Source organism: Aegilops tauschii, chromosome 6 (assembly GCF_002575655.3).
Source record: "Aegilops tauschii subsp. strangulata cultivar AL8/78 chromosome 6, Aet v6.0, whole genome shotgun sequence".
Lineage (NCBI taxonomy): Eukaryota > Viridiplantae > Streptophyta > Magnoliopsida > Poales > Poaceae > Aegilops > Aegilops tauschii.
In genome coordinates, this window is record NC_053040.3 from 33195801 (window position 1) to 33213828 (window position 18028).

Genomic DNA, 18028 nt, shown 5'->3' on the forward strand with positions numbered 1-18028 from the left:
TCAAGCTCGGATGAGGAGGTGACCCGTCATTCTATTCTTCGCTGGCTACTGTGGTGGTGCCGGAGGCAGGTGATGGACGTTGGTGTCAAACTCAGAGATGTCCTGCTATCTTTTCAGTTTTGTCATGTTGGTCCTTACGTGATTTTTACTTTGATCTTTATCTTATGAATGGGACACGTATTACCATGCAAAGAAGACAAATATCGCACGTGCAGTGTACTAATTGTCACCACCAGAGAAGGTAGGAGTGGTCTTTGTGAGGGGTACCCTTAACTAGTGTTTTTACTTTCATTAGCCCAATACCCGTGCGTTGCTACGAAACTCTAGAATTCGAGTAGTTAGGTCACTAGTTTAGGAAATCGTCGAAATATGTTGGCATCATGCAGCCTTTATTCGTTGTTCACTATTAAAAAGAGCAAAAGTATAACAAAAGATCACACCTGGGCAGTAGAGAATCTCAAGTGACCATAGCAGGTCCTTTGACAGACACAACATTTCAAATTACGAAACGTACAAGAATAAGCAATGTGAATAGAAATACATTTGTTTATTTGTGAAGATTGTTGGTCCCACATGTAAACTGGCTATCGACTCCAACCTTTATAAATAGGAAAAAATTATCATCCTCACCAAACCATTTGTCAGCTACCTCGTCGTGACTTGTGCCGTTTCAAATTAGTGTCCTGATGCCAGCTACATTTACCATCGCTATCTAACCAGTTGCCATCTATTTTGTACTGACATTGCATTAATGTCCTGGTGCCAGCTACATTTATCGTCCTCACTGAACCTGTTGGTCATCAACCTCGTCATCACATGTGTCCTTTCAAATTAATGTCCTGGTGTCAGCTACATTTACCACCGTTTAAATTAATATATGGTGCCAACTATATTTACCATCCACATCGAGCCAGTTGCCAACTAAACCTCGTCCTGACATGTGTTGTTTCGAAATGATGTTCTAGTGTGAGCAACATTTACCATCCCCACCGAACCAGTTGCCAACTACTCCCTAATGGTAAACGCTCTTATATTTGTTTATGGATAACTACCTCAACTTTACGTGTGCAGTTTTCAGTTGATGTGTCCTGGCCAGCTGTCAGCCGGGTCGAACATTTGACACAACGTGGCACCGGCGTGAAACACGTGTATCTTCTCACCACCCATGCATGCATACATCACGCACCCATATAAGGGACAAAGGCTGAACCCCAACGCTCGTCCGCCACAACTTGGCACTCCACAGCAGCTCCCTTTCCCTTCTCTTCTCATAGCTTGCACGTCCAAGGAAAGGAGATCATGGAGGTGAAGAAGAGGGCGGCCGCCATTGCCGCACTGTGCGTGCTCCTCGTCATGTCAGTGCCGCCCCAGCAGCGGGCGGCCGCCAAGACCTTCTGCGAGTGCTACCAGCCCTGCCACGACGGGTGCAGCCGCAGCGGATGGATCTGCAAAGTCGACTGTGTCGAGAAATGCAAGGAAGAAGGCTACATGGAGGAGAGCCGCGCCGTCTGCCTCTGGGTCTGCAGCACCGACTCCGCCTGCGGCCCGTCGGCGGCGCCCAACGGTAAGACGACGACGGCTCACCTTACTTGCATTGCATTTCTGCTCCGTTTATGGATGAATTCTCCTGAGCATCGATGCAGTACATGGTCTCTCTTTTTTCTGTTGATGACACAAAGAAGAATCGTCTGTTCTAGCTGATGATCTTGTGCTCGTGTTGGCCATTTTGCAGAAGCAGAAGGCGCTGCGGATTGTAAGATCGAGTGCCACAAGAGGTGGGGCCAGGTTTAACGCCCAGCAGCAACCTGCAAAATAAGGAGATGTTGAACGGCTGTGGTTGCCGAACCAATCAATAAAATGTGTTCGGCGCGTCGGCGCATCACTTGTGTGAAATTTTGCAAATCTCAAAGTGGCATGTTCATCTCATAAGAAGCTAACACGTAAAAGAACTCAAACATTAGCAATCTCATCCAAGCCTCCCTGAATCCTGGTGAAAGCAAGCGACTCAACTTTGATTAGTCAGAACCAGATTAAAAACAGACACGCTGAATGGGACAGGAGAAGAAATTTGATGCAGAATTCTTTCCGTCAGACACAACGTGGAACAGCAAGCAAAACAAAACAGTAAAAATATGAGCACACACAGAATGCACGCAAGCAAAGATCAACTGAAAGGTACTGATTAATACAAGCAATTCTTATGTCTCCATGTCAGTTGGCCAATTGACTGCGTTCGATAACAAGACGGGTTTGAGCAAAATAAGTGATTAATTCCTACGAATGCACTTCACATCTGACCACTGCATTCTACATAAGGGGTAAATTTCCGTGTGCATCGCATCAAACGAGCCACTTCTGCATCTCAGCCACCGAACATAACTGATACCTGCAGGGAAATTATGACATCAGTCAAACCAATGTTCATACATGGAAAAGCCATCAAATTGATATCTGCGACTTTATATGACTCGAGCAATAAAAATTAGTTTCACTGTTGTGAGATCGCCAAATTTGAATCATCACAGCATTATTAGACGAAACCAACATCACAAACAGAGGCTAGAATATCAGTTATTGGCTATATCTGATCCCAATAGAGGCTAAACTATCAGCGGGCATAGGAGGGGTTCATGGAGTAGGAAATAAGAAAAACCTCAAGGGATTCTTATAAATGCCAAAAAAGCTAGCTAATCACTAATGGATGAATCTAATCAAATTCATGCAGTTGAAGTGAGTAAGGGATCATGCATCTTATTAACGGATAGACGTCCTTCGGTCCAAAATAGATGGTCATTTTTTTTTACTTTGCACAACATTAAAAACAATACTTTGGCTACTATTAATGATAATATGTTACTCCCTCTGGTCCATATTACTTGTCTTAGATTTGTCTAGATCCATATCTAGACAAATATAAGACAAGTAATATGGACCAGAGGGAGTAGTAAAAAGTGCAATTCGTGATGAAAGCAGTATTCATGATGAATCCAGTCATGCCATTTTGATCATGTGTTAAACATCTACTGTGATCAAATTGAAGAACTGAACTTCCAGAAAGCATAGCTGCATATATAGTTTGGATTTTGGACCAAACAATGGCCAATTACATGTGCAAATTAGACTGACAATGAGAGATATGCTGAGACAATTTTTAAGCAAACTGCCAAAAACTAGACTAATTGTCCATAAAACTCTAATAACTTAACTGCAAGCAAAACGATGAATAGTTGTACAACAATTCACGAAGGCATGCTCTTCAAAAATTGTCACGATTATCAGTCCAAAATAATCAGCAATGTGAAATGGCATGGCTATAAGCCCATATAAATAAAGGAAGCATGGAACAAATGCTCAGGTACCATTAGTTGGCAGTCACTTAAGAGGGGAAATCGTATAAATTACACTGCAACCTGATTGATCCATAAGAGCAAAAAATAAAACAAAAAAAATCCACGAAGCAAAGGATGTATTTTATTCTGTTATCATCTCTGATCGAGTTGGAACAAACTTCTGCGCAAAAGGGGGAAGGGTTTCGAGTTAGCGTCATCTTGGGAGCTAGAGGAGAAGAACCTGCATTAGCAGAGGGAACTTGGAGAGTAGAAAGGAGGTGGCAAACTGAAAGAAAGGCAGATGGATAGAAGGGAAAAGCAAGTGAAAGAGCACCTCCAGTGGAGGAGTTTAATGCATCAGCTGATGAAAGATAATGTAGGCGGGTTAGGGCATGAGGAAAAGAATGGAGAGACGCTGAGGAAGGGATGAGGAAGCACTGTCTGGAGATAAGAAACAAGATGTAGCCTGCCATGAAGGAAGCATGACAGGAGGTGGCCAGGTGGGCAACAGTTAAGCAAAGGATTGTCGAGAAAATCTTAAGAGCCCTCTCTTGCGATTCCGTATTTGTGGAATGGATTGTAGAGAAAATTTCAGAGCCCTCACTTGCAATTTAGTACTTGAGGAATGGCAGTACAAAGGAAAGGAGTACAGTTTTTTGAAAAGAACAGTTCATATACCTCAACATAAATTCAGAAGATAAGCTTGCCTGCTCAACAAGTACATCATACTAGCTCCATGGCACCACCAATGCCTGCTTCTGCAATCATAAAAAGTCAAACAGCCAATAACATTCAATTGGAAAGCTAAATAGATACAAGGTAGAATCAACAAGATATTTAGATAACTCACAACTGTAAGTTGGGGAAAATAACTCAGTTCTCACAACATTATGAATAGATAAAGAAAATAACACAGCCTGTCAAATTTAAATATTATGAAACAGTACATTATGATTAATATTGTGAAAATGAAGGACACAAACACTCAGGCTATTAGCCGATCAGAATAGACGTGTTATCCAGAATTAATAAAATTGTTATACGCCATATAAGAAACAGTAAAATATGCTCATACCAATAAATCATAGCAACCAACATGATCCTGACTATAAGAAGAGATTATCTTTAAATATATTTAGCCTGAGAAATGAAATGAAAACATTTTTTGTGCTTCATTGGTACAATGGACTTGCCACTCGCAGCAGGATCCTCCAACAAGAGATGAGATGAACAATTATGCATTCATTTACAACAAATTCATCATTACCAATTCAAGAATATTAGCCCAATAACAATATCAAATGAAGAAATATAACTAGATTTAAAAGTCCAGATATACTTATTGAGCACTATTTGATATTTCAGTTGGTTCAAGCTAATTTTTCATGCAGTTGTTTTGAACATAAGAAAAAACTATAGCACAGAACTAATGCTACCAGTATTCAATTCCTGAATATGTCAACAGGCAGCAATAGTGAAATCTAGTTCAGTAATTACAGGAAAAAAATCCAGTCTTCGTGTTCATCATATTACTGAATAGATATTCATATAATAAACTGATAAAGACAGTTCGCTATCTCTGACTTGAACCACATAGTTCAACAAATACCAATATGTGATAACGTGAAATTGCATGCTACATATTTGTTGACAAACAACATAATGATGAACTGGTGACATCAAAAGCATAAAGGACACTAGCAGATTAGCAACCAGTAATATATGTGAATCCAGACCAGAACCATCAAATAAATCTACCACACAAGCATCAGAATAGAAGCACTACATAACAAATTCGCCATATGTTGAACAGGTCATCAAGCAGCAAAAGAAACACTTAATATGACACTACTTAAAATTGTTAGCTTAATTAGCAAATGGATGTGTAAGGCCATCAACCAATTACTGAAAATAGGCATGATTTTGTTATGACCAGAATTTGATGGCATGCTATTACCTGCAGCATAGACACTTTCAAATGGATAACAGACAACAGCGTTGTTGTTTTCAGGAAGTTTACTGAACTGCAAGGACTCAAGCTGGACCATGAAGATACCGGCAACTGTACGCAAGAAAGCCACATTATTTTCCTCAGCGTACGCTAGCATCGATATGTGGCTTCTCTTATCTGAAGACAGGGGAAGTAGCTTGTCCAGTTCAATAGTTTGTCCCAGCACCCATGAAGCAACACCATCACCGTCGGTATTCCTCTTCCATAACTCGGCCGTGAATTCTGACAGGGAGAGTATGCCCAAACCGCCACCCTCTGCTCGCATAACCATCAAGTACTGACCTTTGGCAAACATATTTGTTGGCACCTGTATCACAGCTAGAATCTGGCTATGCAAATCAACTTCAAGAATTACACTTATATCATCCCCAGGGAGCAGCCAGTAAATGGAATGCCCGACCAGGACAGCGGGCATGCCTTCATAATCCATGGCCTCGCCTGGAACCGGTGTTGAGATGAGATCACTCCATCCACCGGTCTCCGACAAGTAAATCGAGACGATCGCCTGTTCATCTTCCTGCTTGTAGCTTACCAATACCACCTGGAAGTGGTGGGCGTCGCCGGCAACGCGAAGCACCGCCCCGTCCATCGGGGTACTGTTCATGTCGAACCCCAGAGGAGCGGCAATGCGGTGCTGGTTGCCGGTGACGGGGTCCCACACCAGGACCTGGTTCCGCGACGAGTGGGAGATGAGCACAAGGCCGTGGCGGCAGCTGAGGAGACGGAAGTGGTAGCCGACGTCGTCGAGATGCGCGGAGAAGCGGTCGGCGGGGACACGATCGGGGGCCTCCATTGCAGGCGTGTAGGAGATGCCTCGCAGGTCGTTGCGGAAGAAACCGAGGAGAGGAGGGCTGCGGCGGTGGTGTCGGCGGTAGCGTCGGAGGAAGCCGCGGTCGGAGACGAGGCGGCGCCAGCGCTTGCAGACGGCGGAGGCGCGGGGGAGGGTGGACGGCTGCGGCGGGAGGCGGAGGAGGATCTCGGGGAGCAGATCCTCGTCTTCCAGCGGCGAGCGGGGGCGGTGGTGGAGGGCGGCCGACATCTCGCCGTCCTGCCTGCTCATGGGGGAGGCGGCGGCGGCGGAGTCTAGGGTGGGGTGCAGCCGCAATGGGGATTGTGAAAGCGCAAATGTGGGATTGAAGCCCCCAGAACTATCATTTAGAAAAACAAAAAAAATGAAGCTGCAGTGTGATTAAGTTCTTTTTATTTAATTTTAAAAATGCAAACATATACATTGTGTCTAAGAAGGAAAGAATGGATAAAAAGATCGAAGTGCTCACGGAGTCGAAGGAAGGTCTGATTCGCACGATCAGTTGTTCTTGCCGCAAATTGGAACACGCAGGCACACCATGTTCCCACATATTTTACATATTGGAAATTTTACAAGAAGAAACACTGCCCAGGTGTTGTGTTCCCACTCACTACTAGGAAAAAGGCTAGCAGTAGCGCCGGTTTTAAATATATCAGTAGCGCGGGGTGGCACGCTACTTCTTTCTATGAGCTAGCTAACACAATATATGAAACCCCTAATTAAATTAACCCTCCAAAACCCCCACCCCTTAAAAAAAACAAAACCCCAGCTCTTGAGTCGCTGACGCATGGATGCCTTTTGGTCCCGGTTGGTGTTACCAACCGGGACCAAAGGCCCTCTTGCCGGGGCTCTCACCGCAGCAGCCACATGGAGCCCCACTTGTCCCGGTTCGTGAGCGAACCGGGACTAAAGGTCATGGGCTTTAGTCCGGGTTCCAGAACCGGGACAAATGGCCTCTAGAACCGGGACAAATGGACCGTTTTCTACTAGTGAAAGTGTATTGATACGTCTCCGTCGTATCTACTTTTTCAAACACTTTTGCCCTTGTTTTGGACTCTAACTTGCATGACTTGAATGGAACTAACCCGGGCTGACGCTGTTTTCAGCAGAACTGCCATGGTGTTATTTTTGTGCAGAAATAAAAGTTCTCAGAATGTCCTATAAATCCACGGAGCAACTTTTTGGAATTAATAAAAAATATTGGCAAAAGAATCAACGTCAGGGGGCCCACACCCTGTCCATGAGGGTGGGGGGCGCCCCCCCAGGGCGCGCCCCCTGCCTCGTGGGCCCCGTGGAGCTCCACCGACCTCAACTCCAACTTCATATATTCACGTTCGCGGAGAAAAAAATCAGAGAGAAAGATTCATCGCGTTTTACGATACGGAGCCGCCGCCAAGCCCTAAACTCTCTCGAGAGGGCTGATCTGGAGTCCGTTCGGGGCTCCGGAGAGGGGGATTCGTCGCTGTCGTCATCATCAACCATCCTCCATCACCAATTTCATGATGCTCACCACCGTGAGTGAGTAATTCCATCGTAGGCTTGCTGGACGGTGATGGGTTGGATGAGATTTACCATGTAATCAAGTTAGTTTTGTTAGGGTTTGATCCCTAGTATCCACTATGTTTTGAGATTGATGTTGCTATGACTTTGCTATGCTTAATGCTTGTCACCAGGGCCCGAGTGCCATGATTTCAGATCTAAACCTATTATGTTTTCATGAATATATGTGAGTTCTTGAATAAACCTATCTTGCAAGTCTATAGTCACCTATTATGTGTTATGATCCGTTAACACCGAAGTGACAATAACCGGGGATACTTACCGGTGATGACGTAGTTTGAGGAGTTCATGTATTCACTAAGTGTTGATGCTTTGGTCCGGTACTTTATTAAAAGGAGGCCTTAATATCCCTTAGTTTCCAATAGGACCCCGCTGCCACGGGAGGGTAGGACAAAAGATGTCATGCAAGTTCTTTTCCATAAGCACGTATGACTATATTCGGAATACATGCCTACATTGATGAACTGGAGCTAGTTCTGTGTCACCCTATGTTATAACTATTACATGAAGAATCGCGTCCGACATAATTATCCATCACTGATCCAATGCCTACGATGTTTTCACATATTGCTTTATGCTTATTTACTTACCGTTGCTGCTGTTACAATTACTACAAGACTGCTACTGTTACTTTTGCCACTGTTACCGTTACTTCCATCTACTTTGCTACTAAATACTTTGCTGCAGATACTAAATTATCCAGGTGTGGTTGAATTGACAACTCAACTGCTAATACTTGAGAATATTCTTTGGCTCCCCTTGTGTCGAATCAATAATTTTGGGTTGAATACTCTACCCTCGAAAACTGTTGCGATCCCCTATACTTGTGGGTTATCAAGACTATTTTCTGGCGCCGTTGCCGGGGAGCATAGCTCTATTCTTTGAGTCACTTGGGATTTATATCTGCTGATCACGATGAGGAACTTGAAAGATGAAAGAACTAAGATTTATCCCTCAACTACGAGGGGAGGTAAGGAACTGCCATCTAGCTCTGCACTTGATTCTCCTTCTGTTATGAGTAAGCTTGCGACACCTAAACCTGCTTCTGCTATAAATTCTGATATGTCGCATGTTATTGATGATGCCACTTCTACTATGCATGATACTTATGATGAAACTACTTCTATGCTTGATACTGCTGTGCCATTAGGTGAATATCTTGATGAAAACTTGCTAGGGCTAGAGAGAATGAAATTATTGAAACTAATATTATTGATGATAGTGATGATGAAGGTTCTCCCCCTAAATATGAATTGCTTGTTGTTCCTGAGGGTTATGTTATGGATGAAGAAACTGCTAGAGATTTTCTTGCTTGCAATGATAGATCTGATCTTAAGAAGTTATTAGCTAAGCTGAAACAGAAGTCTCTGAATGCTAGAATGAAATATGACCCTGCTTTTGCTACTTCACCTATCTTTGTTACTGATAAGGATTACGATTTCTCTGTCGATCATGAGTAAATTACTTTGGTTGAATCTGATCCTTTTTATGGCTATGAATTTGAAACCGTTGTGGCACATCTTACTAAATTGAATGATATAGCCACCCTGTTCACTAATGATGAGAAATCTCGCTACTACTATATCCTTAAGATATTTCCGTTCTCATTAAAGGGTGATGCTAAAACTTGGTTTAATTCTCTTGATCCTGGTTGTGTGCGTAGTCCCCAGGATATGATTTATTACTTCTCTGCTAAATATTTCCCCGCTCATATGAAACAAGCTGCTTTAAGGGAAATATATAATTTTGTGCAAATTGAAGAAGAGAGTCGCCCACAAGCTTGGGGGAGGCTTCTCCGATTACTGAATGCTTTGCCTGATCATCCTGTCAAGAAAAATGAAATACCCGATATCTTTTATAATGGACTAACCGATGCTTCCAAAGACCACCTGGATAGTTGTGCTGGTTGTGTTTTCAGGGAAAGAACAGTCGATCAAGCTGAATTGCTATTGAATAACATGTTGACTAATGAAAACAATTGGATACTTCCTGAGCCAACTCCTAAACCAACTCCGAAAAGAGGTGTTCTATTTCTCAGTCCTGAAGATATGCAAGAGGCAAAGAAATCTATGAAATAAAAAGGTATTAAAGCTGAAGATGTCAAGAATTTACCTCCTGTTGAAGAAATACATGGTCTTAATATACCACCTATTGAAGAAATACATGGTCTTGATAACCCGACACAGGTAGTAAAGGTAAATTCTCTCTATAGATATGATAAAGTTGAAATCCCGTCTACTAAGTTTGCTAGCCAATGCTTGGATGAATTTGATGACTTTATGGCTAGACAAGAAAACTTCAATGCTTATGTTGGTAGACAATTGAAAAGTAATGATTATATGATTCGACACTTGAGTTATCATATGTCTAGCTTAAGGGTGAACTTAAACTCATTAGTAAACATGCTTCCACGGTTACCACTCAAGTGGAACAAGTACTTAAAGCTCAAAATGATTTGCTCGATGAATTAAATAATAAAGATGACGTTTCTGTTAGAGTGGCAACTAGAACGGGTAAAATGACTCAGGAACCTTTGTATCCTGAGGGCTACCCTAAGAGAATTGAGCAAGATTCTCAGAGAAATAATGTAGATGAACCTAGTCCTTCTAAAAAGAAGAACAAGAAAAATGATAGGACTTTGCATGCTTCTAGTGAACCTGTTGTAGACACACCTGAGAATCCCAATGATATTTCTATTTCTGATGCTGAAAGACAATCTGGAGATGAACATGAACCTAGTGATAATGTTAATGATAATGTTCATGTTGATGCTCAACCTAGCAATAATAATGATGTAGAGATTGAACCTGCTGTTGATCTTGATAACCCACAATCAAAGAATCAATGTTATAATAAGAGAGACTTTGTTGCTAGGAAGCACGGTAAAGAAAGAGAACCATAGGTTCAGAAACCCATGCCTTTTCCTCCTAAGCCATCCAAGAAAAAGGATGATGAGGATTTTGAGCGCTTTGCTGAAATGATTAGACCTATCTTTTTGCGTATGCGTTTGACTGATATGCTTAAAGTGAATCCTTATGCTAAGTACGTGAAAGATATTATTACAAACAAGAGAAAGATACCGGAAGCTGAAATTTCCACCATGCTTGCTAATTATACTTTTAAGGGTGGAATACCTAAGAAACTTGGAGATCCATGAGTACCAACTATACCATGCTCCATTAAAAGAAACTATGTTAAAACTGCTTTATGTGACCTTGGAGCCAGTGTTAGTGTTATGCCTCTCTCTTTATATCGTAGACTTGAATTGAATAAGTTGACACCTACTAAAATATCTTTGCAAATGGCCGATAAATCAACAGCTATACCTGTTGGTATTTGTGAGGATGTGCCTGTTGTGGTTGCAAACGTTACTATCTTAACGGACTTTGTTATTCTTGATATTCCCGAGGACGATAGTATGTCGATTATCCTTGGTAGACCCTTTTTGAATACTGCAGGGGCTGTTATTGATTGCAACAAAGGCAATGTCACTTTTCATGTTAATGGTAATGAGCATACGGTACACTTTCCGAGGAAACAACCTCAAGTTCACAGTATCAATTCTATTGGAAAAATTCCAACTATTATCATTGGAGGTTTTGAATTTCCTCTTCCTACTGTCAAGAAGAAATATGATATTCTTATTATTGGGGATGTGCATATCCCCGTTGAGGTAACCTAGTGTTATTCGAAATTTCTACCGTTCCATGTTATTCAAAATGAGTTTGTTAACAAAACTTGATCAACCTTGTTAGTGGATTTCTTTTGATGAGCATGAGATAGATGAAGTTAGAAAGCACAACCTTCTGTACCCTCTCTTTACTTTCTGTTATTTAGATTAAATAAAGCAAAAATAGTATTTTTTGTCTGTTTTCTGAATTATCCATGCAATAAAAAAATTCCCTCGAAAATAAAAGTTCTCCAAATGCCCTGAAAATTTAGTATGATTTTTTCTGGAATACTTGAGAATATCTGGCACTGAGAACACATCAGGGGGAGCTAGCACCTGGCCATGAGGGTCCAGGGCGCGCCCCCTGCCTCGTGGGCCCACGGTGGCCCCCCTCCACTTATTCCTACACCCATGCTCTTCTTCTTCCTCCCAAAAAAATCACTATCCAGCTCAAGCACGAGTTCTAGCTCATTTTGCTACCATTTTCGATCTCCTTGCTCAAAGCTCCATTCACAAAACTGCTTTGGGGGATTGTTCTTTGGTATGTGACTCCTCCAATGGTCCAATTAGTTTTTATTCTAGTGCTTTACTCATTGCAAATTTTGCTGCAAAGGTGACCCCGTTCTTGAGCTTGCATGTCAAATTTATATGGTCCCAAGTAGTTCTAATGCGTGATATAGTCTCTAGGCACTTGTGGGAGTAGTTGCTATCAATTTTGTTGAGTTTGGTTCACTTTTATTTTGAGTTAATAAAAATTTCAGAAATTTTTAGAAAATGATGAAGAGATTTTTGAGGGGCTCTTCTAGCCTAAGCTCGAAGGATAAACAAAGTAAGGAGAATAAAAAGCCCAAATATGATCTCCCTCGCGTCGCGGAGGTTCGGCCATGCGAATGGCCTTGTGATGAATTCTTGAGAGCAGCCGGGATTCATGATGATTTTTATTCTTTGGCTGATAATGCGGGCCTCACCGATTTCCTCCACGACCGGCTCGAACAGTATCTCTTACTCACCAATACTTTCGTGCAAAATTTTTACTTTCACCCTAAGAAATCACCACCTTCAATGGAGTTTCATTTGTATGATGAGGCTAGGCAGATGTCATTATGTGAATTTTGTGCGGTTTGCAAGATACCCTTCAAGGGCAGCCTTGAGGAACCACATCGTAAAGATGTGGATGGATTTATTGATATGATCACTGTAGGGAGAACGAGGAAGGTTTCTGATGCAAGAATTACTAGCATACACTTTCCTGTTCTACGTTACTTTGCAATATTTGCTAGTAGATGCTTGATTGGTCGCGGAAACTGTGGAAACCTTAGTGTTCCTGATATTATTATTTTGTTCCATGCTTACTTTCGTGATAACTCTATTAGTATGGGTGCTATTGTTGCTAAACGATTAAGTCTGAACTGCACAAAGGGCCCCATCTTTGGAGGTATCTATGCTTTCACGTCTTGCTAAACACTTCAGGATACCTATTAGGCATTATGAGAAAGAGGAAAAGCTGCTGCCACCTACTTTTCTAGATTATAAGAGTATGTTAGCACATGAGTTTATTGTTAAAAATGATGAGAAGATGCTTAAGTATAATTTGAGATTTCATAAAACTCACAGTGAGACTATTATCTTGCGTGCACCCTCTTTGTTTGACTTAACTGCAGGCACTTACCTCGCCTTGCCGGAGGCCGTTTTTGCGTACCGGGGCTAGACATCAGCTCCAGAGCCTGAGCCGGAACCACCACTTGACCCTTATCAACCGTCCTTTTATCAGTGGGATCCGGAGGAGATCGCCAGCCAGTGGCAGTCAGATGACACTCCTCAGTACACCGGAGAGAGTAGTTATGATCCATGAGAATAGACCAACTTAGGCCAAAAGCCTAAGCTTGGGGGAGTACGTATTTCTCACCGACATTACATTCATGTTCACACACTCATTTTAGTTGTCGGTGCTCATACTTTTTCATTGTACTATCCTTGCTAGTTTATTTTCTTTTTCTAGCTTTCTTCTTGTGTGTTTGATAAACCTTAAAAAAACCAAAAAATTAGGTGTAGCTTTTAGCTAGTTTATTTTCCATGCCTGTAGTAGTAGTAATATTAAAAGAAAACCCAAAAAGATTTCTTGTTCTTCTTTTGCTTGTTTGGAGCTTTCCCGTGTAAATAGTTTTATTTCTTTTCTTTTCTTTGGGGGTCGAGAGGAGAAGACCATAATAAAAATGTTGAAGTGGCTCTTATATGCATTATTGTTGATTTAACCAAGAGCCCATATTACCTTGTCTTCTCCCTTGAGTTGAATGCCTGCAGATTCCAGCTTAGTCCAATGCACGTGCACTATTATTCTTATCCACACCGTTCGGTCATGCGAGTGAAAGGCAATAAATGACGATATATGATGAAATGATTGAGATGAGAGAAGCTGGTATGAACTCGACCTCTCTTGTTTTGTAAATATGATTAGTTCATCGTTCCTGATTCAGCCTATTATGAATAAACATGTTTGTAATGACAATTAGAGATTATAGTTGCTTATGCTATGCTTAATTAGCTAGGAGTTTATAATGGTTTACCTTGCATGCCAACATGCTATTAAAACGGTTGTGATGTGGTATGATAGGGTGGTATCCTCCTTTGAATGATTCGAGTGACTTGACTTGGCACATGTTCACGCATGTAGTTGAAACAAAATCAACATAGCCTTCACGATATTTATGTTCATGGTGGATTATATCCTACTCATGCTTGCACTCAGTGTTGATTAATTTTAATGCATGTTCATGACTGTTGTCGCTCTCTAGTTGGTCGCTTCCCACTCTCTTTCTAGCCTTCACTTGTACCAAGCGGGAATACTGCTTGTGCATCCAAACTCCATAAACCCCAAAGTTATTCCATATGAGTCCACCATACCTTCCTATATGCGGTATTTACCTGCCGTTCCAAGTAAATTTGTATGTGCCAAACTCTAAACCTTCAAATGAAATTCTGTTTTGTATACTCGAACAGCTCATGTATCAACTAGGGATGTCTGTATCTTCCATGTTAGGCGGGTTATTATCAAGAGGAGTGGACTCCGCTCCTCACTCACGAGAAAATGGCTGGTCACCGGGATGCCCAGTCCCATGCTCAAATCAAATCAAAATAATTACAAACAAAACTCCCCCAGGATTGTTGTTAGTTGGAGGCACCCGTTGTTTCGGGCAAGCCATGGATTGATGCTTGTTGGTGGAGGGGGAGTATAAACTCTACCATTCTGTTTGGGAACCGCCTATAATGTGTGTAGCATGGAAGATATCGAGATCTCTCAGTTGTTATGTTGACAGGGAGAGTATACCGCTCAAAATATTATTTATCTCTATTTCAAAATCGAGCTCTGGCACCTCTACAAATCCCTGCTTCCCTCTGTGAAGGGCCTATCTATTTACTTTTATGTTGAGTCATCATCCTCTTATTAAAAAGCACCTGCTGGAGAGCACCGCTGTCATTTGCATGCATTACTATTAATTTATATTGGGTATGACTATGACTGGATCTCTTTTACCATGAATTACAATGTTTAGTCAGTCCTTGATCTTTAAAGGTGCTCTGCATTTATGTTTTGCGGTCTCAGAAAGGGCTAGCGAGATACCATCTTGTTATATCATATTATGATTGTTTTGAGAAAGTGTTGTCATCCGAGATTTATTATTATTGCTCGCTAGTTGATTATGCCATTGATATGAGTAAACATGAGACCTAAGTGTTATTGTGAATATGGTTAGTTCATAATCTTTGCCGAAAACTTGAATGCTGGCTTTACATATTTGCAACAACAAGAGCAAACAGAGTTTGTAAAAGTTTCTCTTTATCACTTTCAGTTTGTCAACTGAATTGCTTGAGGACAAGCAAAGGTTTAAGCTTGGGGGAGTTGATACATCTCCGTCGTATCTACTTTTCCAAACATATTTGCCCTTGTTTTGGACTCTAACTTGCATGACTTGAATGGAACTAACCCGAACTGACGCTGTTTTCAGCAGAACTGCCATGGTGTTATTTTTGTGCAGAAATAAAAGTTCTCGGAATGTCCTGAAAATCCACGGAGCAACTTTTTGGAATTAATAAAAAATATTGGCGAAAGAATCAATGTCAGGGGGCCCACACCCTGTCCACGAGGGTGGGGGGCGCGCCCCCCTGCCTCGTGGGCCCCCTGGAGCTCCACCGACCTCAACTCCAACTCCATATATTCACGTTCACGGAGAAAAAAATCAGAGAGAAAGATTCATCGCGTTTTACGATACAGAGCCGCCGCCAAGCCCTAAACTCTCTCAGGAGGGCTGATTTGGAGTCCGTTCGGGGCTCCGGAGAGGGGGATTCATCGCCATCGTCATCATCAACCATCCTCCGTCACCAATTTCATGATGCTCACCGCCGTGCGTGAGTAATTCCATCGTAGGCTTGTTGGACGGTGATGGGTTGGATGAGATTTACCATGTAATCAAGTTAGTTTTGTTAGGGTTTGATCCCTAGTATCCACTATGTTCTGAGATTGATGTTGCTATGACTTTGCTATGCTTAATGCTTGTCACTAGGGCCCGAGTGCCTTGATTTCAGATCTAAACCTATTATGTTTTCATGAATATATGTGAGTTCTTGATCCTATCTTGCAAGTCTATAGTCACCTATTGTGTGTTATGATCCGTTAACCCCGAAGTGACAATAATCGGGATACTTACCGGTGATGACCGTTGTTTGAGGAGTTCATGTATTCACTAAGTGTTAATGCTTTGGTCTGGTACTCTATTAAAAGGAGGCCTTCATATCCCTTAGTTTCCAATAGGACCCCGCTGCCATGGGAGGGTAGGATAAAAGATGTCATGCAAGTTCTTTTCCATAAGCACGTATGACTATATCCAGAATACATGCCTACATTACATTGGTGAACTGGAGCTAGTTCTGTGTCACCCTATGTTATAACTATTACATGAGGAATCGCATCCGACATAATTATCCATCACCGATCCAATGCCTACGAGCTTTTCACATATTGCTCTTTGCTTATTTACTTACCGTTGCTGCTGTTACAATTACTACAAGACTGCTACTGTTACTTTTGCCACTGTTACCGTTACTTCCATACTACTTTGCTACTAAATACTTTGATGCAGATACTAAGTTATCCAGGTGTGGTTGAATTGATAACTCAACTGCTAATACTTGAGAATATTCTTTGGCTCCCCTTGTGTCGAATCAATAATTTTGGGTTGAATACTCTACCCTCGAAAACTATTGCGATCCCCTATACTTGTGGGTTATCATGTATCAGTAGTGCGTGTCCGCCCGCGCTACTGCTATACCTGCTTAGCAGTAGCGCTTTTGGTAGACTGCGCTGCTGGTAATTAGTAGCAGCGCGCCTCTCTACCCGCGCTACTACTATTGTTACGTATTTGTTTTTTGTTTATGTCGTATTCATACGCCATTATACAAGTTTTCATACAGTAGCAATTTAGATATTGTTTTTACATCATAATGAGTTATTACATCATTGGGTGAAAGAACCGTGGATTAGTTTCAAGTGCATGGATCCAAAGTGACCAATGATCACTTTGGATCCATCCACTTGAAACTAAACCACGGTTCTTTCACAAAATGACATAATAACTCATCATCGTCATCATCATCATCATCATCATCATCATATCATTAACAACTTATCATCGTAATACATCATTGTCATATAACACCTCCTCACGATCATCATTTTTATCAATGAGACATCATATAGCAAGTTGGTCACTAGTCATAATCACAACTCCTCATCATCATCAACTCTAACACATTGTACCACATAATAACAGATTGTACCTAGGACGTACTTCTCTCTCATAGGACCTACTACCTTCTCTTAGGTAAAATAGCATAAAACAAGATAGGCCCTGACTCTCCATTATGGAGAATGGAGACTATCCTGTCTCCAATTCTTGCCCTTCGCACAATGTTGCTTCCAAGTAGCTCCCTACGAGTGACCATACATTTTTTTCAATCTTTGATTGTCATGTCTTCATTGGTTTTAGAAATCCGATATGAACAGGAGTGATTAGTAGGATGACCTGGCCGTATATTCAAAACATCAAGGCGACATTTCTAAAACATCAGATGAGGCACACACTCCTGCGGGATTATCTGTTGAAAACATAGTAATAACTTCGTAGTTAGCAATGTAGTTCAGTTTTAGAAGAATTTACGCAAAAGATGCACAGATGTCGTAATACTAAAAAATCTTACCATGACATCTCCTGGATGTTAGCATAGTTCAACACGTGCACTAGTGGCACGTATTGACCATAATGTGGAGGAGTTTGATAATCCATATTGTAATTCTCAAGATCAGTAATAAATGCGATCAGATGATTTTTCTCCTGATAAGTTAATTCTGAGCCATCGGTGTAGTAGGTTCTGTCTACCATCTTCCGAACATTCTTTGAAGAATGAAAATAAGTTATCAATGGAAATAAGCTGTCAACTATTTTGAAATAAACAATATAAATTACTTAATAACTATGTTTGAGAAACTCACATAGCGGTAGAATTGGAAGCATATCAACAAGGAACCAAATGTCCAAATTGTCTTCAGCGATGTCAGGATCACCAAGATCCATGGTGACAAGCATACCATCATGAAA

The 18028-nt window shown here is 41.5% G+C and overlaps 2 protein-coding genes across 2 annotated transcripts; one reads left to right on the top strand and one right to left on the bottom strand.

The window, feature by feature from the left end:
• Nucleotides 1–1206: 1206 nt before the first annotated feature.
• On the top strand, nucleotides 1207–1893 carry LOC109752250 (uncharacterized). Its single transcript, XM_020311156.4, has 2 exons — nucleotides 1207–1564; nucleotides 1733–1893. The coding sequence occupies exons 1-2, from the start codon at nucleotides 1300–1302 to the stop codon at nucleotides 1789–1791; spliced, it is 324 nt and encodes a 107-aa protein (XP_020166745.1). The 5' UTR covers nucleotides 1207–1299; the 3' UTR covers nucleotides 1792–1893.
• Nucleotides 1894–2148: 255 nt separating this feature from the next.
• Nucleotides 2149–6450, bottom strand: LOC109752246 (uncharacterized). The gene is made up of 3 exons (XM_020311150.4): nucleotides 5287–6450; nucleotides 4008–4087; nucleotides 2149–2386 (listed from the first exon to the last, which is right to left on the bottom strand). The coding sequence occupies exons 1-2, from the start codon at nucleotides 6398–6400 to the stop codon at nucleotides 4053–4055; spliced, it is 1149 nt and encodes a 382-aa protein (XP_020166739.1). The 5' UTR covers nucleotides 6401–6450; the 3' UTR covers nucleotides 2149–2386; nucleotides 4008–4052.
• Between the last annotated feature and the right edge of the window lie 11578 nt (nucleotides 6451–18028).